This window comes from Hemiscyllium ocellatum, chromosome 28 (genome assembly GCF_020745735.1).
Source record: "Hemiscyllium ocellatum isolate sHemOce1 chromosome 28, sHemOce1.pat.X.cur, whole genome shotgun sequence".
NCBI classification, from domain to species: domain Eukaryota; kingdom Metazoa; phylum Chordata; class Chondrichthyes; order Orectolobiformes; family Hemiscylliidae; genus Hemiscyllium; species Hemiscyllium ocellatum.
In genome coordinates this window covers 28,554,640-28,578,087 of record NC_083428.1, presented here as the reverse complement: position 1 = coordinate 28,578,087, position 23,448 = coordinate 28,554,640, and the positions used below count along the sequence as shown (strand labels likewise).

General features: G+C 40.2%; 1 protein-coding gene across 1 annotated transcript; it reads left to right on the top strand.

The window, feature by feature from the left end:
- The first annotated feature begins 483 nt into the window (after positions 1 to 483).
- On the top strand, positions 484 to 17,767 carry ndufa11 (NADH:ubiquinone oxidoreductase subunit A11). The gene is made up of 4 exons (XM_060846444.1): positions 484 to 616; positions 5,926 to 6,018; positions 9,471 to 9,593; positions 17,584 to 17,767. The coding sequence occupies exons 1-4, from the start codon at positions 538 to 540 to the stop codon at positions 17,694 to 17,696; spliced, it is 408 nt and encodes a 135-aa protein (XP_060702427.1). The 5' UTR covers positions 484 to 537; the 3' UTR covers positions 17,697 to 17,767.
- The last annotated feature ends 5,681 nt before the right edge of the window (positions 17,768 to 23,448 follow it).

The following is a 23,448-nucleotide window of genomic DNA, read 5'->3' as shown; positions in this document are numbered from 1 at the left end:
TTTTGCCCGAATCGTCGATTTTCCTGCTCCTCAGATGCTGCCTGACCTGCTGTGCTTTTCCAGCACCGCTCTGATCTAGAGGAGAAAGTGAGGACTGCAGATGCTGGAGATCAGAGCTGAAAGTGTGCTGCTGTCGAACCTCCTGCTCCTTGGATGCTGCCTGACCCACTCTAATCTAGACTCTGGTTCCCAGCATCTGCAGTCCTTGTTTTTACCTTGCTGCTGAGTTTCGCCAGCATTTTCTGTGTTGATCCCCCACACCGACCTTCAGCCTCATTTTAACACTCATCCAGTATATCTCCGTCATTTCCCCCCGCGCCCCCGGATTGACCTCCAGACCAGACAATCCTCCACAGAGATGCACCGGCTCGCGCGCGCGCACACACACACACTCCCGCCGCCATCACATCCCGAGCGCGAGCTCATCGCGCCTGCGCCCCGTCGGTCACATGCTCCCGGCCCCGCCGTCCTCTCGCGATATCTGACTTGTTTCCCCCACCTCCCCCCCCAGTGACGGTGTCCTTGAGGCGCTCGGTGATGGGCTACTGGGACTCGGCCGATGGCGAGCACTGTCCCACCAAAACATGGGCCGCTGCACAGGCTGGGGCAGGCCTCGGTGAGTGCTGGGACCCGGGAGGATTCACTGTTTGCGGAAACAGAGGGACGAGCTCCATCCACCAGCTGAGACTTTAACCTTTACAGAGGGCCAGGGGGTTACTGGGTATTTTATTTCATGTACATACACAGCGTCGGGATGGTATGGCGGGCACTGCCTGAAGACACACTGCAAGCAGATTGAATAGTAACTCGTAAAGGAAAAGATATATACTTATAATCAACCTGATCAGATGTGTATCATGTGTAGAGCGGTGGTACTTGAACCTAGGCCTAGGACAGGTTAAGAGTGTTGCAGGCCTAAAAGGAGATGAGATTGGATGGCACAAGCACATTGGGCCAATGTTTTAATTATTCCATGGGATGTGGATGTTGCTATAGATGTCATAGGCCAGTCCAGTGTTTGGTGCCCATCTCTAGTTACCCTTGAAGTGTTGCTTGCTTGTCCAATTCAGAGAACAGTTAAAAGTCCACACTCTTGTTGGTCTGGAGTCCGTGTTAGCCAATCCAAGTAAAGTGACATATTTTGTTCCCTCAAGGACATTTACAGCAATCAGTAATTAAATTCATGGTTATTACTAGTGAGTGTAGTCATATTTCAGGTTTAATTGTGTTTAAATATGTGAATTAAACTGTCATTCTCAAAGTGCTTGCCTGTACTACTGAATTGCTAACCCAGTGACATCACAGCACATCTTTTCCCTCCAGAAGTGGCCTCTTGTGGACTGTATCATTCTTTTTCCAATTCGTTCCTGGAACATGGGCACTGCTGGCTAGATCAGTATTTATTGTCCATCCCTAATTGACCAGAGAGCATTTAGAGTCAACCACATTGCTGTGGGTCTGGAATCACATGTAGGCCAGGCCAGGTAAGGATGAGAGTTTCCTTTGCTCAAGGGCATTGGTGAACTAGATGGATTTTTCTAACAATTGACAATGATTTCACGATCATCAATAGACTTAATTTCAGATTTCTATTGAATTCAAATCTCACCATTTGCAATGAGGGGATTTGAGGTTCCCAGAACAATGCTTGGGTCTCTGGATTAATAATCTAGTGGTAATACCACTAGGCCATCAGTTCCACTTATCCTTGGAAATAAGCAGGACACTTGCTGGCTCTTTAATGTTTAAAAACACAATCATACAATCATTGAACATGGAAGAAGGCCACTTGACCCATTGGTTGTATGCTGGCCTGTCAGAGGAGCAAATCATGTTCTGCCACTCCTTTACCCTCTCCCCAGATTCCCTATACTGTATATTCTTTCTTTTGATGCATGAGAACAAAATGGTTTCCATTTTAGATTTTATAAGCATGTTCTCATGGGTGATTCACTTGATTCGTTCATCTGTGACAGTGAATAAAACCAATCTCTAGCCTCACGTATTCTTATGCACAAATTTTTTCATCTTAAACCTTGTATTTTTTTTGTACTTGTTTTTGTCCCCTCTTTTCTTTCAACCCGTATTGTCCTGTACATCTAAGCTTGGACCTGTTTTGCTCTTTCTGCCTCTCATCCAAAACACAACAATTGAGAGCCCAGGTCAGTGCGAAAATGACATTGCCTTTCTTTGCCTGATTCTTTTGAGTTGATGAGTGATGCTAGGAATAGCAGAGATTACGACTAGTGCCACAAATAATGTTGAAGTGATGTTTGCGGTGGCCCATGTGCAATAACCGTTAACCTCAGTGGCCTATGACATGCTTCATCAAAGCATCCTTCTCTAGCTTAATCAGATTAGAGTCCCTTGGTTCCCCTTTTGTCTATTCCCACAAGACAGATCATTCTTCGTAATTGCTTTTCTTCCTGATCCTGCACTGTTAGGCTCTTAATGTTGCCCCCACCCCATCCTTTTGACATAACAACTTAGTGGTAGCTCCTGGCAACAAGGCTTAGAGTCATAGAGATGTACAGCATGGAAACAGACCCTAGGTCCAACCCGTCCATGCCGATCAGATATCCCAACCCAATCTAGTCCCACCTGCCAGCATCCAACTCCTATCCCTCCAAACAATTCCTATTCAGATACCCATCCAAATGCCTCTTAAATGTTGCAATTGTACAAGCCTCCACTACTTCCTCTGGCAGCTCATTCCATAAATGTAACACCCTCTGTGTGAAAACGTTGCTCTTTAGGTCTCTTTTATATTCTTCCCCTCTCACCCTAAACCTATGCCCTATAGTTCTGGACTCCCCGAACGCAGGGGAAAGACTGTCTATTTACCGTAACCATGCCCCTCATAATTTTGTAAACCTCTATAAGATCACCCCTCAGCCTCTGACGCTCCAGGGAAAACAGCCCCAGCCTGTTCAGCCTCCCCCTATAGCTCAAATCCTCCAACTCTGGCATCATCCTTGAAAATCTTTTCTGACATTGTTCCAATAGGAAGGAGATCAGAATTGCATGCGATATTCCAACAGTGGCCTAACCAATGCCTGTGCAGCCTCCCAACTCCTGAACTCAATACTCTGACCAATAAAGGAAAGCATACCAAAAGCCTTCTTCACTATTCTATCTACCTGTGACTTCACTTTCAAGGAGCTGTGAACCTGCACTCCAAGGTCTCTTTGTTCAGCAACACTCCCCAGGACCTTACCATTAAGTGTATAAGTCCTGCTAAGATTTGCTTTCCCAAAATGCAGCACCTCGCATTTATCTGAATTAAACTCCATTACCACTTCTCAGCCCATTAGCCCATCTGGTCAAGATCCTGTTGTAATCTGAGGTAACCCTCTTCGCTGTCCACTACACCTTCAATTTTGGTGTCATCTGCAAAGTCGTATGCTCACATTCAAGTCATTTATGTAAATGACAAAAAGTAGAGGACCCAGCACCGATCCTTGTGGCACTCCACTGGTCACAGGCCTCTAGTCTGAAAAACAACCCTCCACCACCACCCGCTGTCTTCTACCTTAGAGCCAGTTCTGTATCCAAATGGCTAGTTCTCCCTGTATTCCGTGAGATCTAACTTTGCTAATCAGTCTGCCATGGGGGAACCTTGTTGAACACCTTACTGAAGTCCATATAGATCACTTCTACTGCTCTACCCTCATCAATCCTGTTTGTTACTTCTTCAAAAAACTCAATCAAGTTTGTGAGACATCATTTCCCACGCACAAAACCATGTTGACTACCCCTAATCAGTCCTTGCCTTTCCAAATACATGTACATCCTGTCCCTCAGGATTCCCTCCAACAACTTGCCCACCACCGATATAGTCTATAGTTCCCTAGCTTGTCCTTACCACCCTTCTTAAACAGTGGCACCACGTTGGCCAAACTCCAGTCTTCCGGCTCCTCACCTGTGACTATCAATGATACAAATATCTCAGCAAGAGGCCCAACAATCACTTCTCTAGCTTCCAACAGAGTTCTAGGGTATACCTGATCAGGTCCTGGGGATTTATCCACCTTTACCCTTTTCAAGACATCCAGCACTTCCTCCTCTGTAATATGGACATTTCGTTGCAGCCTGCTTCCATATTTCTATTAATAGCACCCAGCTCTTTCCTCTGAGCTTTTGAGTGGTCTGTTGACATTGTATTGTTAGATTGCTTGTTCATTGTTTCAGCTTCATTCAGACTAGACAATCATCTTTCAATAGCCAACAAATCTGTCCTCGTTATTGATTCTGTGTGATAACCATGTACAAAGACATCCAACTCCCTCTCTTCCACTGCCTTCTACAGTCCCTGTCCTTTCTGCTCCCCTATTCTCATCAAAGTAGACAACCTCATATTTTTACACTATATATTCTACTTGCTGGCTTTTTGCTCAGTCACATAACCTGTCTATATCTCTTTGCAAACTCTTTGTGTCTTCCCCACACTAGCTTTCTGACCTGTCTTGTAGTTAATTTTGGTGATGTTACAATGCATTTGGTTCCTTTTTATATAAATTTTAGATATTGATGATAAATAGTTGAGGTTATCAGTCCTGATTACTTTGACCCTCCTGTTTTTTTTTCCAGTTTTTCAACTGCAAAATTGCCATTTAAACAAAACTGTTGTTTCCTGTTAGTTAACCAAACCTTTAGTCATACTACTACATCAGCCCTACCCACCATGAGCTTCTTTCTTAGTAACTTTTTGTGTGGTACTTTTTATTGAGTGTCTTTTGGAAATCCAATTACACTGCATCTGCTGATACTTCTTTATCCACCTGTTTGCTAATAAATTAGGCAAAGAGAATTTTCTTTTCACTGACTATGCATGATTTGTATCTTGATTTTTCTAAATGTCCTGCCTACTGCTCCCTTAATATTGAATTCTCAATAGCAGACTTTTGAATAACTGGCTTGTAGTTGCCTGCTTTCTGTCTCCAGGCTTTCTTGAATATATATGCTGTGGTTTTCCAGTCTTGGGTTTTCCAAACTCCAGTTGTCCACTATGCATGGCAAAATGTTTAGAATTTTACAAGATTGCAAACAACACATTCGCTATCTTTGCAGCCTCTTTTTCTAAAAAACATTAGGATGTAGGCTATCAGATTTGGGAATTTGTCAGCCTTTAGTTTCTATTATTTCCTCATACATTTTCTTGAATGATTATAACAAAATTGTACTTCCTCCTTCCATTTTAAATCTTGATTTTCTAGTATTCTTGAGTTGCTTTTGTAATTTCTACTGTGAAGACAGACATAAAATACTTGGTCAAAGTTTCTGCCATTTCCTTGTTATCCATCAATAATTTTGTAGTCCCTTCCTTATTAGGGTCAAATGCTTACTTTAGCTGCTCTTTTCAGTTTCTAATTCTTGCTGATTTCTCTTTTCTTTAAGGCATCCTTTGCTGTATCTGAAGTTTTCCCAATGTTCTGGCCTACTGCGCCAACTATGACAGCATTGCGTTTTGTACTTTTTTCAATTTGATAGTATCTGTAACTTTCTTGGTTTACCATTTTTTCAAAGGAACATATCTTTGCGAGTTATGAAACTTCTTGGATGTGTGCTGTTGATATTTTTTTTAAAACCACTTTACTATTTGAACTATTTTCGTACGTTTGTAATTGCCTTTATTTAAGTTTAAGACATAAATCTTACACCGAGCTCTTGAACTTTCATGCATGTATATGAGTTGATTAGATGAAATACACTTTTTTTAAGTTAGATTTTTCACTTAGCTATGTGATTATTTGTGTTTGAAACAAAGAAATCTTCAGAACAATCCTGTTTTGGATCTCGTTACTCAAGTTTGTGGGTAACATTTGGGAATTGTTTGTGGTAGAGAACATTTAAGTGAAAATTTTTGTTAATAATGGTTATTTTCAACAGTGTGCAATTTTGATGTGATTTTGTTCTCTTCTCCAGGTCTCGTTGGCTCAGCCTATCATATTGTTGCATTGCCACCTAAAAATGTTGTTGAGGCAGTGCGTACAGCAACCAGTGGCACCCTAACTATGGGTAAGGAGGCAATGTGTATGGTATAACCCAGTATGTTTGTTATTTTCAAAGAAATTTTTCTTATTCATTGTTTCTCAGGAGAATCTGTCTTCATCAAGTACTTTTATTGTTTTACTTCCGTACTGTGGATGCTTATGATTCTGGGGAATGTAGTTCTATTTGGCAGCATGAATTCTTAAGAGGCATTGGCATTCTATAGGGTTCTGAAATGCTAGGATCAATGTGGCCTGCTCTGGGGCACTGATAGCACAGCAAAGGAAACGTTAAGCATAAATTTTACTTTAAGTATAAAAGTACCAGTGGGAGTGAAGTATTAAGAAAGAGAAATGAATGTAATATATTGTGTGCTGTTTGAACATTTTGGAAGTGGCTTATGAATCATTCTCCTTTTGGAGCACTTCAGTAATCTTGCTGAATTCTTATAAACCTAAACCAGAATAATATGACCAATATGAGTACGATTTTAGACAGTGTAACAGCAAGGGAACTGTTTGTATGTTAAAATGGCAAGTACTGTTATGCAAACAAAGGAGATGATGACAACAGGTGTAAAGGAGATGTGGAAATTTTTTATATATGGCTTTGACAAACAGCAATTATTGCTCATCCCTAATTATCCTTTCGAAGGTGTGTATATTTAAGATTGAAAGAGAGGAGGGAATCGAACATTATGAAGAAAAGACTGAAAAGTGGGTAAGGAGTGGACGTAGGTTTGTTCGTTGAGCTGGAAGGTTCATTTCCAGACATTTCGTCACCCTACTAGGTAACATCTTCAATTTTCTATTTATATGTTTGGGTATCTTTGGGTTGGTGATATCATTTCCTATGAAAGCAGGAATCATCAGCAGTGCTTTGCCTGGAGGCCCACTGAAGATGTCACCTAGCAGGGTGACGAAACGTCTGAAAATGAACCTTCCAGCTCAGCGAGCAAACCTACATCCAGAACCTCAACCTGAGCTACAAATCTTCTCAAAACTTGTGGGTAAGGTGTGTCAGATCAGTGTGGCAGAGCAAGCTTGAGGGGTCAAACGGCCTACTTCTGTTCGTATTTCTCATTGTCTTAAGGTGGTGGTAAGCCATGGTCTTAAACTATTGGAACGTATCTTCTGTTAAATATAGGAGGGAGTTTCCAGAATTTTGACCCAGTGAAAGAAAAATTTTATAATTCTAATAATCAGGATTGTCTGTGACTGAAGATAAACTTGCAGGTTATGGCATTCCCTTGCATATGTTGTCCTAGTCCTTCTAGGTGTTAGAGTTTTGATTTGGAAGGTGCTTTGAAGAAGCCTGGTCAGCTGCCTCAGTGCAGCTTGCAGATGGTAAACACTGCTGCTACTTATGTCAAGGGAGTATCAAGGGACTATTTAAGGTGGTGTGGCATGCTTATCAAGCATACTGCTTTGGTTTTGCTTCTTGTGTTATTGGAGCTGCTTTCCTCTAGACAAATGGAAAATATTCCAACGCAACTTGTGACTTGAATCTTTAGAGATAATGACAGAATTTGATGAAGTCTGGAGGTGAGTTACTCACTGAAGAATTCCCAGCCTCAAACTTGCTCTTGTAGCTTCAGGATTTAAGTAGCTTTTTCATTCAGTTTCAGTAAGATGGTAACCTCATGAGTTGATAGCAGTGAATGTCAAATGAAAGTGATAGATTATCTATTTTGGAGATATTCATAGCATTTGACTGAATGTTGCTTACCTCTTATCAGCCCGAGCTTCAATTTTATTCAGGTCTTGCTGACTGTGGGCATGAACTGCTTCAGTATCTGAAGAACGGTGAATTATATTGGCACCATGCAATCATAATCAACATCCCCATTCTTTTCTAATGTTAGTGGGAAGACCTTTGAAGTGGTTTTGCAGTAAAGAGACTAGTTGTTGCTGCTAGTATTTCAGATTGTTGAGGTGAAGTAGTATAATTAGGTGTTGGAACAAAATGAGATTGATTTGGGGCAGCATGGTGGGGCAGCATGGTGGCTCAGCGCTGGGGACCTGGCCTCGGACGAACATCTATACGGCATTTGCACATTCTCCCAGTGTCTGCATGGGTGTCCTCCAGGACTTCTGGTTTCCTCCCACAATCCAAAGATGCACAGGTTCGGTGGATTGGCAATGCTAAATTACCCAGAGTGTCCAGGGATTTGCAGGCTAGGTGGGTTAGTCATGGGGAATGCAGGGTTATAGGGATAGGATAGTAGTGGTGGGTCTGAGTGGGTCAGGCCAATTGGTCTATTTCCAAACTGTAGGGATTCTGTGATTCTTTGAGTCGATGAAGATTACTTTATTAGTTTAATGGAGGAGAGTAATATTGAGGTCCAAGGAGAAAGTGGAAAAACAGGATGTGTTTGAGCTCTCTGACACAAGTCCATAAGATATATGAGCAGAAGTAGGCCAACTCATAGGTGATTTCTACCATTCAATGAGAGCATGGTTGACCTGATAATCCCCAATTCCACTTTCTTGCTTTATCCCCATAACCCTTGACTACCTTAAACAATCGGAATTTGTTTATCTCAGCCTTGACTGTACTCTGACCTAGCCTTGACAACCCTCAGCAGTAAAGAATTTTACAGATCTAGCACATGAGATAGAGAGAGAGAGAGAGAAAATATATTCCTAACTTCTGCCTGAATGAGCAACCCTTCACTCTGAGTTTGCCCTCTGCTCTGAGACTGTCCTTCAGGGGGAAATAGCTTTTTCGCATCTATCCTGTCAAGCTCTCTGACAGTTGCGTATTTCAATCCAGCCTCCCCTCACTCTTTTCCATACCTGGGATCAACCTAATGCAATTGTAACTTGCTTTCGATAACTGGTCCAAAACCGTTCACAGTGTTCCACGTGTGGTCTGACCAGTACCTTGTGTAGATTTAGCATGACCTCCAAAACTACCATAGGTCAAAGATGGACTTCATTAAGTGTTTCATTTTATTAAGTAACACTAATATGTAAAATAGATCTAGATTATTTAAGTCTACCAAGAAAGTAAGATAAAAAGACATGGTTAGAAATGAATATAAATTACATTTGTAACAATTACATTAAAATAATAAGACAAAAAAATTGATCAAATTAAAATACATGATGCCATAATGATTAGGGAGACTCCTGTTCCAACAGATGACCATTCTTTATCCTGCACAGTTAGAAAAAAAACTTGACAGTTAAGCCTGCATTATCTAGAGTCATTGCATGATTATCATGCAGTATTTACTGTCCTAGAATTTTGTGGACCCACTGCTTTTTACATTATTAATTTTGTTTGGCATCTGCATAAAGAAATCAGGTTGTGTTCAGTATATCCTCAATCTTCCTTTTCAATAGATTGAATTCTGGACTATTCTTATCAGGTATTGTTTGATCAAAAACCTTGTAATTAGCAATTACCACATTATATTTTGAAATCTGTCTTTTGAGCAATATAATAAGCCCTAATATCCATTTGCTTTTTAGCTGCACTTGGTGCAATTTTTGGAGTAACGACCTGCCTTACTTCACAAATAAGAGGAACAGAAGATGATCCATTGAATTATTTCATTGGGGGCTGTGCATCAGGAATCCTTCTTGGAGTGAGAAGTGAGTGCTTGTTACTGTGGTCTGGTGAATGAATTTTTTGAGAAGTTTGTTATGGCTGCTGGAAAACAATACGTTCAAAACAAATATTTTTCTTTTAAGGAAATTTGACAATGCAAAGAACTCATTAGATTTAATCTCTCTTATTTTTGTTACATTTTTTATGAGTTGGACAAAGATGATCTAAGAGACAGCATAAACAGGTCAAACTAGTTAAAATTGCAAAAAGCAAGGAATTAAAGCATCTCAGTCTGAATGTGTACAGCATTTTAAACAAGACAAATGTGTTGATAGAATGATTAGAAATTAATAAGTATGATATGATCCCCAATATAGAGACATGTTTGCAATGTGACCACAGCTAAGTTCTGGATATAAAGGGGTTTCTTTTGGAAAGACAGGAAGAAAATAAGGTGGAGTGTCTCTATTAATAACGCAGCGTGATTGTGAAAAATGATTTGTTTCAGAGAATCAACATGTAAGATCAGTTTCAGCAGAGATATGAAATAACAGAAAAAGCAAGTAACTATTGGGAATATCTTCCCTTCATAATTACACTAAAGGAAGGAATATGAAGCGATGAATAACTGTAAGAGAGATTTCACAATTAATGTGGTAAAGTTTAAATTTGGATTAGATCAATGAAATTGACAAAAGTAGCCTGTAAAATTAGTTCATAGGGTATATTTGAGAGTGTTTTCTTGGAATGAGACAGGATTAAATAATCACCTCATGGCAAAGGATCCTCTAGATAAGATTGAATATAACAAAATAGGAATTAACATTCCGTTTGAGCAGAAGGAATTTGGATCTGAAGCTAATGGTTTAGTCTTATAGCTCTTTATGAAAATAGAGGTGGCTAATGTGGAGTAAGATGATTGAGAAGCAGTGGCAGGCATTTAAGAAGATATTTCCTAATTCCCAACAGTTACTCCATTTAAGAAGGAAAGGTTCCAAGAAGGGTCTTTGGCTAGCTGAATAATTTAGAGAAAAACAATTGAAAAGAAATATGCAATGTGGAAAGATTAGTGATAGCCCAGAACGTTGTTAACATTTTATTAACAAAGGTTACTTAAAAGTAACAGTTTGCACGTTCTCCCCGTGTCTGCGTGGGTTTCCTCCGGGTGCTCCGGTTTCCTCCCACAGTCACAAAGATGTGCGGGTCAGGTGAATCGGCCAAGCTAAATTGCCCGTAGTGTTAGGTAAGGGGTAAATGTAGGGGTATGGGTGGGTTGCGCTTCGGCGGGTCGGTGTGGACTTGTTGGGCCGAAGGGCCTGTTTCCACACTAAGTCTAATCTAATCTAAAAAAAATCTAATCTAAAGATGGGGAAGTTGGAGTATACGAGAAAACTATTAAGAAATGTTAGTGCTTCTACAAGTATATAAAAAAAATCTAATTAAATAAGCTGGTCTCTTTAGTGGGGAGATTTGTTGAATAAATAATGGGGAACAAGAAAATGGCAAAGCATTTGAAAACAAAACAAAATCAATAACTGCCTTCACTTAGAAGACACAATGTCCCAAAAATTGTAGAAAATCTTTAAACAAATGGAAAGAGGATTTTTAATAATTAGTTTGAGTAGAGAAAGGGTACCTTGCAAACTAACGAAACTAAAGGCTGATAGGTCATCAAGCTATGGGACTGTGTCCAAAGGACTGGAAAGAAGTAGCTGAAGTTGATGCAATAGTTGTAATCTTCCATAGTTGTTTAGATTCTGGAAAAGTCTCTACAGATTGGAAAACTGCACATGTTCCAAGTAAAGTGAGAGCTGTAAAGCAAATCACTGTAGACCGGTTAGTCTAATACCGAGTATTGGTAGAAGGCTAGAATCCATTATTAAGGAGGTAGTGCATACATTTAGAAAATAATAGTACAATCAAACAGAGTCAACATTGATTTGTGAAAGGAGAATAGTCTGACAAATTTATTTTGATTATTTGAGGATGTAACAAAATGGGTGGATAAAGAGCAACTGGTTGATGCAGTGTATTTGGATTTCCAAAAGACACGTGATAAGGTAGCATATGAATTATTATTATTCAAAATTAGATCTAGTAATATTGGGTGTGGTATATTAGATTGGATTGGATAGGAGATTGGCAAACTAGCAGGAAACCGATTCTGGTTAATAGCTCATTTTCAGGTTAGAAAACTGTGTTAAGTGCTAGGACCTCAGGTTTTTGCCATCTACGCTAATGATTTGGATCAAGGGACAGACTGTGTAATTTAGCTAAATTTGCTAATGATACAGAGCTAGGTAGGAAAGTAAGTTGAGGATATGAGGAGTCTACAAAGGGATAGTTTCGTGAGTGGGTAAAAAATTCTGGATGAAGTGTAGTGTGGGCATGTCTGAGATCTAATTGAGCAGTAAAGGAGAATATTATGTGAATAGAAAGAGACTGTGGAATGCTCCAGTACAGAACTATCTGGGTATCCTTGTAAGTTAATCTTGAAGGAGTTAGGAAGGCATCTGGAAAATATTAGTCTTTCTTACAAAAGGATGGAATATAAAAGAGGAATGTATTGCTACATTTGTATAAGGCATTTTTGAGGGCAGTCTGCACTGGAAGTGTGGATCTCTCATTTAAGCTGAAAATATGTTGTTGGAAAAGCGCAGCAGGTCAGGCAGCATCCAAGGAGCAGGAGTGTCGACGTTTCAGCCATGAGCCCTTCTTCAGGAAAGGGCTCATGCCCGAAACATCGACTCTCCTGCTCCTTGGATGCTGCCTGACCTGCTGCGCTTTTCCAGCAATACATTTTCAGCTCTGATCTCCAGCATCTGCAGTCCTCACTTTCTCTCTCTCATTTAAGGCAACGATGAGCAATTTATTATTTCAGAAGGTTGTTAGTCTATGAAATTCTCTTCTACAGAAATAGGTGAAAGCTGTGTCATTGAATATACTCCGACACAAGTCTGCGTTTATTTCTTAAGATCTTATATCTAGGTAAAGGCATTGAGCTAATTTTCTAGTTTTATTAATTAACATCTACCTGAACACATCAATTCAAAATGAAGTTGGGCTGTTGGAGCATATAATAGTGAGAGAATACTTTGGTGGAGGGATCACAATTCAGTTAGAGTCAGCATAGTTAAGAGAAAGGACTGACTTAGACTAAGTGTGTATGTATTCAGTCCAGGGAAAGACCAGTTTATGAATCTGAAATGTGATTTCACAAACGTACACTGGAAGCAGCTGCACAAAGATAAGTCAATATCGGAGCAGTGGGAATGGGGACATTTAAGAATGAATGGGATAGTATACTCCCACAAAAGAAAAAGAATGGAACAGAGAAATCCAAGCACAACTGAATGTGAAAGAGCAGAGTGGGATCAGGCAAAGAGGAGAAGCTTGTGTTGTATTTCAAGTGTTAAATATTGCAAAAGCCTGGAGGAACACAAAGTATAAAAATTCGAAATAAATTAGGAAAGCAGAGAAAGGGTATTAAAACATTTTGGAAGTAAAATCAAGGATAACACAAAGATATTGTATAAATACATAATGATCTTGTACAGAATTTGAATATTCTTCAAAGGAGGCTTGAATTAGGGCAAATGCAAGAATTGACACATTTCAAACTTTCAGTTTTAGAATACATTAGAAAAATGCTGTTGATTGGTTGGCAAGTCAACTTTGGCCAAGGCATTGCGATGATGGGAAACAGCAGAAGATCAATGTCTTTCCTAGTTCTTGTGTACAGATGAACCTCGATTATCTGAATGAGATGGGTGGGCAGTATTTTGTTCGGATAACTTGTGATTTGGTTAACTGATTCAATGCCTCTCCTCTGCGACTCTGAAGTTTCCTTTTTCCTTGCACTAGGGACTTGCAGCATTGCTGAAGCCTTCCGCTGTATGCACCCCCATCCCACCTCCCCAACCACTCCCATCAATTCAGTGGGATTGACACAGGAAACACTTGCTAGGTGAGCTCAGGAGACTAGGCAGCAGCACACAGCGTGAACCCCCCCCCCCCCCCCCAACCAGATTGGACACCAACAGCAAGACTGCTGCTGCCTTTGGGCGATGAGTCTCAAAATAGCACACATGGAGCCACACATACAACTTTTTATTTCAAGTTTTTTGACAAGTTCCACCTTTGCCCTATACAGGACAATGTTGGAGAGATTATCTGGGGAAGGGGGTTTTGAGTACACCCCTATGTAGAGTCCAGGGAAAGTGTGGGGAGAAAGAGAGAGAGGGTCATTTGGAGGCGGTGCCTGGGATCCCATCGATGTCCAGGACTATTCTCTGCTGCATTTCAGTAAGCTGAATTCACTTTTAATCATTGTAAACAAAAAACATTGGAAATACCTCTTTGATGTAATGTTTTTATTGGGACCTTGAGATCATCTTCAGATAATCTGAAATTTGGATAATTGATATCCGGATAATCGAGGTTCCTCTAACTCAAAATAAAGCAAAAGGTTTTAAAATTTAAGATAATCACATGAACTCAACCTGACTTATTTACACTTGGTAGATGCAATGTGCATTAGTATGCAGGGACCTGTACTGTGCAATCAAAAGGGATTATGTTCATGGATAAAACAACAAGATCAGTGGAAGGTGTTAAGAAAAGAATGTTACGAGATGCAGAACCAGGCAAATCCTTAAGGTTAAGAACTCCATTTGCCGCCAAAGATATCTTAAAATACAAGAAATGGCTCTTAGGGTGTAAGTTTGCTTGCTGAGCTGGAAGGTTCGTTTTCAGATGTTACTTCACCATATTAGGTAACATCGTCAGTGAGCCTCCGGATGAAGCACTGGTGGCATGTGGTCAACTGCAGTCGAAGTGGTGTCCTTCCTTATTTGTATGTGAGGATAATACTGAGAGTGGGTCAAGTCGTTTTGTGGTTAGTTAATGTTCATGTATCCTGATGGCTAGTTTTCTGCCTGTTTGTCCAATGTAATGTTAGTTACAGTTCTCGCAAGGTATCTTGTAAATGACATTAGTGTTGCTTGTATAGAGTCTTTCAAGTTCATTAGCTGCTCGTTTAGTGTGACGGTGGGTTTGTGGACAATGATGCCAAGCGGTCTGAGTAGTTTGGCAGTCATTTCCACGATATCTTTGAATGGCTTTTAACTTGAAAGGAAGCATCCCAAAAGACATTTGATAAAGTCTATCATAGGGTACTAACTATTAGTTGAAATGGAAATTCATAGAAAGATGATGACTTATTGACCTGACTAGGAAATTGGCTGAATGGCAGGGGACAAAGCATGGGTGTAATGACTTAATGAGATAAATGGCCTACTTCTGTTCCTGTATTGGTGGTACATTTTGATTAATCTATATCTCCATTCTCACTAGCAAGTGCCAAACTTCAATTTGAGATACTTGCCTTTGAAGTAGGTAACCTATTGCCTAGATTCCTGTATGTTGTAACAGTATAGCAAAAGAAAATGGCAATCATTCCGTTATGCAAGTTATCATTGATGGTAAAGTGTCATTGGGGGGTCAGATTCAGAAATGAACAAATTGGTAAATGGCTTTTGTGAGGAGGCCTTTGATTCTTCTTAAACCGAGGGTGGTGTAGATGCCTCATTTCTTTTTCTCTCTGAATTTTTGTAGAATTTTCTTTGTCACTCTTTTGGAACACGCTATAAAACCCTACAAATCTGTAGCAAAGGTGTTATGCTTTTCATCCTCCCAAAGAAGTTAACTTAATAATTACATTGGACTGCAAGTTGGATAGTTTCACATGAGCATGCAGGTCTGTAGAGGGGAAATAATTATGGATAACATTACTGAGACTATCTTTATATCTCATCGGCCTTAGTGCATCCCTCGCCAGATTTTTAATTTCATTGGACTAGTTTTCTACCGGGCCTTCCCACTCTAAACTTGTAAATTTTATTTTGCATTTTTTCATTATTGTCCATGTTACATTAAATAAATAGTGAAAAAAGTGCAGTAGTCATCCTCAGTGGCATTTTAAAAATAACAAATATTGCAGGGTAGAATAGATTTTATATATTTTTGTTTGAATTGAACCAATTCTTAGGGGTGTGTGTGTGTGTGTATAAAAGCCTGGTTGGCAGGAATAACACACATTCTAATTGGTCAGATATATGCTGTATTAGGAGAAAAGGAAGGGCTCATGCCCGAAACGTTGATTCTCCTGCTCCTTGGATGCTACCTGACCTGCTGCGCTTTTCCAGCAACACATTTTCAGCTATATGCTGTATTAGCCAATATTACTGGTTGTTATTAAATTATCTGAAAATATTGGTTGTCATCTGGTAAGACAGTGTTGAATGTGGAAGTGCATCAGCATGCAGGGCTCCACAGCATGTTTGCCCTGTTGGGTTAGCAATGTCACTGGTGGCTAGGCCATGTCAGCCAAATGGATGATGACTGCATCCCCAAAGTTACCTGCTCCTATGGTGAGATGCTGTTACCACAAGACAAACTTGCCACCCACATTTGCAATAAATGAACGACAGTAAGACTTCAAGTTAGTCAGATCGGAGCCAATACTTGGGAAGTCCTTGTGCTGACTGACGTGCAGGAGACTAGCAGTCAAGAAGTTATAAAGAGAGCTGAGGATAAAAGAAATGACCAGATGATTGCAACATTTAAGAGGCATTTGGATGGGTATATGAATAGGAAGGGTTTGGAGGGAAATGGGCCGGGTGCTGGCAGGTGGAACTAGATTGGATTGGGATATCTGGTCGGCATGGACAGGTTGGACCGAAGGGTCTATTTCCATGCTGTACATCTCTATGATTCTATGACAGAAAAGTGATAGCATTAAAAACAAGAGTTGACTTTGGGCTAACATTGCTCATTTGTGCCAGTATGAAAGGAGTTCCCATTCACACATTGGCCTTTGCAGTCACTATGGCGATCCTCCATATGGAAGCAACGTAGAGTCTGGGCAGAGACCATCATTTCCCAGGGTGAACAGATGCTGTTAAGTGTATTATGTTAGAGTTACTATTAAGTTGAATTATAACCTTATGCCCAAATTTTGTATCTGGACGTCCTAACAAACTAAGTAATCCTGGATGAGACATTCAATGAATTACTAGAATGTGATGGGCTGATTCCCAAATCTGTGGTCATTTCTTTTAGGATGAATGCTGTCCTCAGAATTCTACCCATTTTAATTTTGTGCTTACCTTCAGGTTCTTGAACTATATACTATACAGTGGCCAGCAGAGTGGCAAACGTTCTAGTAATGACCAGAAGGAATGGTAGAGTTTTCAACAAATATCTATTGTGGAGGTTCCCTACAGTGAGAGGGCTGTATAATTGGGAGATTTTCAATTGTGATGATTCTCTGATTTATTCTAAAAGTAGTTTGAATTTGGGGTATCTGAGTTAAATTTATTATTCCCTCTTTTCCCCAAGTTGGATATAAGAGCTGTTTATCTTGTTTGACTGGAGACATTACAATTGAAGGACATCAGTGAATGGCCCTGAAGGATACTGCTATCTAAACTTGTTGTTTCTAATGTTGTCCACTAGATAGCACCAGATGGTTTTATGAAAACATTAAGGACCAAACATGGTAATATTCTCTCACCTAATTATTTCCCATGATTTGTGATTTAATACAGACATTTGAAACTCTGCATGCTAATACCTATATCCTAACTAGCTTTTAAGGGCTTCCAGTATACTTCAGGGTTATAATCCCTAATAGTAAGTGATTGAAGTTTGTGATTATTACAAAGTTTTGCATGTGTTGCTTTAGGTATGCAGTTAGTGTTTTCAGGTGTGTGGGGATTTCTCCAGAGTACATATTAAATGTTTCATTTCAATGTTTTAGTTTAGTATTTGTTTCAGTAATGTGAAACAGTACTGCTATAATTTTGCAAAACAAAAACTATAGTGGTTTCTCAACCTAATGCATTCAGAAATATGTTAGAAACTCAGTAAGTATGGCAGCATTACTGTAGAGATAAGATAATGTTTTAGGTTTATGATGCTTTGTCAGAATTTTCTAATTTTAATACAAGAATACCGTGACTCTCTTCACAGCTCATAGCTATATGACTGGTACCTCTGCCTGCCTTGGCCTTGGCACACTCGCAGCTCTCACAAAGATGGGCACGATGGAAGGCTGGCGCTTATCAGGACCTCCAAAACTTTGAAAGCAGCTGAAAACACCACAAGCCAATAGTAATTGTAGTGTTTTGTGTCTAATAAACCCAAAATAATTCTGCCTCTGTGTCACTTCAAAGCATAATTGTAAACCTTAGCCAAGTATATGTATTGTGTTTTGCTACAGGACGTTGAAGGAGTGAAAGTAACTTTAATCTTTCTATTTTCAGCCTCTTTAATTTTCTTTTCTCTTGGGCAACTTGTGGCCCGCATGAGATTCTGATAGGGAAAGAGATCCAACATATTTGTGCTAGACACTGTGACTCTTGCATAGTGGGCAGGTGGTTACGGCCCTATTCATGAGATGCCCGTTTTTTAGCTTGTGGCACCCCACAGTTGCATTCATCAATGAACATTAGGCTTTTACTAGACACACCAGCAGAACTTTTAACTATCATTGTGGAAAGTGAGCTGGTTTAACTGCTCCATTTAAAAGGTGAAGGTAATTAGTAATCATTAAAGATTGTTTGTTTGATTAAAGAGATTGGACCCTTTTTTACAGTGTTTATTTTGAAGCAATTTGTTTTCTCCACATGAAACCAGTATTCTTTCAGCTGTAAAACTTACATCTAACAAACAATGTCTGTGACATAAGCTAATAAAAAGTCAGTTATAATGCTATGTTTAATTTCATGTGACTTGCATAGTAAGATTCTAAGACAGACATGATTCCCATAGTTTATGTTGAAATACTGATAATAAACAGTAAAAACTGTGAACATCCAATGCTTTATGTGAACATGTACAAAGTTGCAGGGGAATAGAGAAAACTCAATCACTTTTTTTTTAACTGTATGGTTGCTTCCAGCTGTGTCATAGTCATACAGATGTACAACACGGAAGCAGATCCTTCAGTCCAACTCATCCATGCTGACCACATATCCTAAATTAATCTAGTCCCATTTTGCAGCACTTGGCCCTTCCTATTTGTATACCCATCGGATGCCTTTTAAATGTTGTAATTGTACCAGCCTCCATACATTTCCTCTGGCAGCTCATTCCATACATGCACCATCCTCTGTGTGGAAAAATTGCCCATTACGTCCCTTTTCGATCTCTCTCCTCCCTTTAAATTTGCGCCCTTGAGTTCTGGACTACTCCACCTCAGGGAAAAAGACCTTGTCTATTTACCCTATCCATGCTCTTCATGATTTTACAAACTTCTATAAGGTCACCTGTCAGCCTCTGAAACTCCAGGGAAAACAGCCTCAGTCTATTCAGCTTCTCCCTATAGCTCAAAACCTCCAACTCTGGCAACATTCTTGGAAGGATTCAGAAAAGATTTACATGTTTCACAGCATCCTTCTTATAAGAGGGAGACCAGAATTGCACACAGTATTCCAAATGTGGCCAAACCGATGCTCTGTACGACTGCAGCATAACCTCCCAATTCCTACACTCAATGCGCTGATCAATAAAGGAAACTAAACCAAGTGTTGTCTTCACTATCCTATTAACATGTGATGCCAATTCAAAGGAACCAAGAGTCTGCACACAAGTCTTTTTGTTCAACAACATTCCCCAAGACCTTACCGCTACGTGTAGAAGTCCTGTCCTGATTTGTTTTTCCAAAGTGCACTTCTCAACCCATTGGCTTATCTGATCAAGATCCCATTGTACTGAGGTAACTACTTTTGCTGTCCACTGCACGTCCAATTTTAGTGTCAACTGCAAGCTGAATAACTATATCTCCTATGTTTGCATCCATATAGATGAAAATGATGCACTCAGCACCGATTTTTATGGCACACCACTGGTCACAGGCCTCCAGTCTGAAAAGCAACCCTCTACCTTCAAGCCAGTATCCAAATGGCCAGTTCTTCCAGTATTCCATTTGATCTAACCTTGCTAACCAGTCTACAGTGAGGAACCTTGTCAAATGCCTTACTGAAGTCCATACAGCTCTCATCCACTGCTCTGTCCTCATCAATTCTCTGTTACTTCTTCAAAACACTCAAATCAAGTTAAAGTGAGACATGATTTCCCATGCACAAAGCAATGTCCCTAATCAGTCCTTGCCTTTCCAAGTACATGTAAATCCTATCCCTCAGGATTCCTTCCAACAACTTGTCCACCACTGATGTCAGGCTCGCTGGTCTAAAGTTCCCTGGCTTGTCTCTGATATCTCAGCAAGGGGCTCTGGCTTCGCACAAGAGTTCTAGGGTACACCTGATCAGGTCCTGGGGATTTATTCACCTTTATGCATTTTAAGACATCCAGCTCCAGCACCACCACCTCTGTAATTTGGATATTTTTCAAGATGTCACCAACTTTTTCCCCACATTGTATATCTTCAATGTCCTTCTCCACTGATGCAAAATACTTGTTTAATATCTTCCCATCTGTGGTCCCACACATAGACTGCCTTGCAAATCTTTGAGGGATCCTATCTCTCCCTAGTTACCCTTTTGTCCTCAATGTACTTGTAAAATCCATTTGGATTCTCCTTAACTCTATTTGCCAAAGCTATCTCGTGTCCCCTTTTTGTTTTCCAGATTTCCCTCTTAAGTATAATCCTACTGCCTTTATACTCTAAGGATTCACTTGATCTCTGCTGTCTGTACCTGACCTATGCTTCCTTTTTCTTGACCAAAATCTTAACTTCTCTCGTCATCCAGCATACCCTACACCTACCAGCCTTGTCTTTCACCCCTGACAGAAATATACTGTCTCTGGGTTCTTGTTATCTCCTATCTGAAGGCTTCCCATTTTCCAGTCATTCTTTTACCTGTGAGCATCTGCTGAACCCTGCACACACACACACACACACACACACACCCCCCAATCAACTTTTCCTGACAGAGGTTTAGTCTTCCAACCCATGGAGAGTTCAAGTGAATCCAGAAGCAAATCTCTACTTCTCTGAAAGAGATAATTGATGGTGATAGGACAGTTTGTTCCTGTGCGCAGGTGGAGTTTTGGAGCGGGGACAGAATAGTCTGAATAATAAACTTTTGAAGGGAAATGTTAAGTTTGACAATTCTTTGACTGTCTGGTTTGGGTAGTAGTATAGAAAGATCCCAAACTGCCAACTTTTCCTCTGCTAGGATCATGTTTGGGAGTGATGCCAGTGAAGTCAGTTCAATTACCCCAGAGCAGGGAACAAGACTGGGATGTTTACGCTTTATATGGCTCAGCATCAGCCCCAAGAGGTATTTCTCAAATCGTTGAGATATCTCTCTTTACATTTGATGTTGGAATTTTGTCAGTTGGAATCCTGACTGTAGGGGCCAGTTTTGCAACAACTAAAGCAAACTTCCAAAGCTCAGCCCTGCTGAATGTTGTCAATATTTCTTTAACCCCCTAAGCCAGTTTCAAGCCAGTGCTCCTAATTGCTTGCAGAGGATGGAGGAGTGATGTCTGTGGCACATGTGTGGAATCACATTGTATTTATTTTTTCCTAAGATCATGCTAATTTACTGCCATGATCTGTTCACATGAAACTGAAGTGAAAATTCATCATTCCATAAGGTCATTAATAACAGCTGTGTGGCTAACAGTAGCGCCACTGACTAAAGAGCTTTCTGTAATGGGTTATCCTTGAGCTACTTAAGTACAAAACATCAGCACTGACTTCCTCAGCTTTATATTCTTGTTAATTTATTGAGCAAGATTTTTGCTTAATCTAAATCTCCATTTTCCTAACTGTCCGGTGTTCTGTTTGTACTGGAGCTTGATGACCTCAATTTTAACCATCTCTTCCTTCTCTTCATTGAACTATACTGAATTGATGCTTTGATGTTTAATATGTTAAAATACCTTTTTGTGACTTTTTTGTTAAAGTAGGTCAGTGCTACTGAGTGAAGCATGCTCTCTAATTTTGTCATTTACAATAAAAAGGATGCATTCCAATTACAATAAACACTTGTAACTTAGCAACCAATCTCAGACATTCAAGTTAAAATAGATATTAGGAGTAACAAGGATTGGGGAAAATGACTAAAGGAATTGTTGAAAGTATTGGATGATGTGCTACGTAAAAGTGAAGGCGTGTCTGCTCTTGCGCAATCCTGCCAACCTGATGCCTTCTGAAGTGGCTGTTATGTACAGTGCACGATCTGCAGGTTCTGCCACGTTTGGGTCAGGTTGTAGTTGGAAGGTTGGGTAGATTGGTTGTAGGTGGCTCATGCCTTCCCCTTGACATGTTGGTTTTGCCTCTTCTCTTGACGTATTCAGTGCCTTGCTGATTGAGCTTTCTCCATTTTGTTCACACCCAAACCAGGGGGTTCTATGACTTGGCAGAGATGTTTGATCTCTTTTGGGATGTTTTGAGTACACCACTGAAGTGTTCCCACTGTCCTCCTGGGAGTCTTCTACCATGACTGAGTTCATCATGGAGCAGTTGTGTAGGGAGTCAGGACTAGAATCTGGGCTGGTTTTGTGTAACTAGCATCTCTGTGCTGGTTAAGTTGACTTGGAAGATGCCATTTCCTTGCTGCTGGTCTGGGAGAATATGTTGCAATACATACTGCTAATGCTTCTCCAGTGCTTTGTGGCTCCTTGGCCATCCAATTCTCCAAAGTTTGGGGACCACTATAGCCATGGCCTTGGGTTTGAGATCTGATCCTCCAATACTTTATTCTTTCAGTCAGCTAAAGGCTGAGCTAATGCATTGGAGGCAATGATAAATCATTTCATTGTGTCTGCATTGAATGGAGACTGAAAATGTGTTGCTGGAAAAGCACAGCAGGTCAGTCAGCATCCAAGGAGCAGGAGAATCGACGTTTCGGGCAGGAGCCCATCTTCAGGAATTCGGGCTCATGCCCGAAACGTCGATTCTCCTGTTCCTCGGATGCTGCCTGACCTGCTGCGCTTTTCTGGCAACACATTTTCAGCTCTGATCTCCAGCATCTGAAGTCCTCACTTTCTCCATTGAATGGAGACTCACAAGATACAGAAAATGCTTTTTTATTTTGCTGGGTTTTGCTGTTGATAGTCATTAATGGTAGGAGATGCTCTGTCAGCAGCTGGTTGGAAGAGGACATTAATTTTCTCTGTACAATAGCAAAATACTGTGGATGTTGGAAATCAAACAAATATGTAAACTGTAGGAAATTTGTACTTTTTCACCACAGATGCTGCATTGTTATAACATTAGAATTATCATAGTATCCCAACAGTGTAGAAAGAGACTGTTCAGCCCGTTGAGCCGGAACTCACCCTATTTATGTTACCCTGTATTGCCCGTGGCTAGTCCACCAATCCTGTCCATCCCTGCTCACTATGGGGCAGTTTAGCGTGGCCAATGCACCTTAAACTGCACATCTTTAGACTTCAGGAGGAAACCAGAGCAGCCATATAGACACAGGGAGAATGCAGCAGCTCCAATTTTCCAAGCTGGAATCAAACCTGGATCCCCTGTGCTGTGAGAACAAAAGAAAGATGGAAATGTCAAAGTTATAAAAGCCAATAAAAGGATCAGGAAGAAGAAAATAGTTGGTCTGATAGAGTGGTGGATTGGAGTGATTAATTTATTTTCAGTTAGATGTTTTGAAACACAAAAGGCAGTAGTAATGGGTATACTGACGAGCCAAATGCCATGTCCACATGAGGTGTGAATGGCCATATATCTGCATATAACATGAAGAGGTCAAGAAAGAAATAAACCATCAAAAGAAAAAGGACACAAAAAAACCAAGATGCAAGCAAAGATTATGATCTAAATTTCTTCGACTCAGTATGACTCCAGAGCAGTAGATTAAGCAAGCTGTTTCATTTTTTATATTTCAAAAATATACTTTA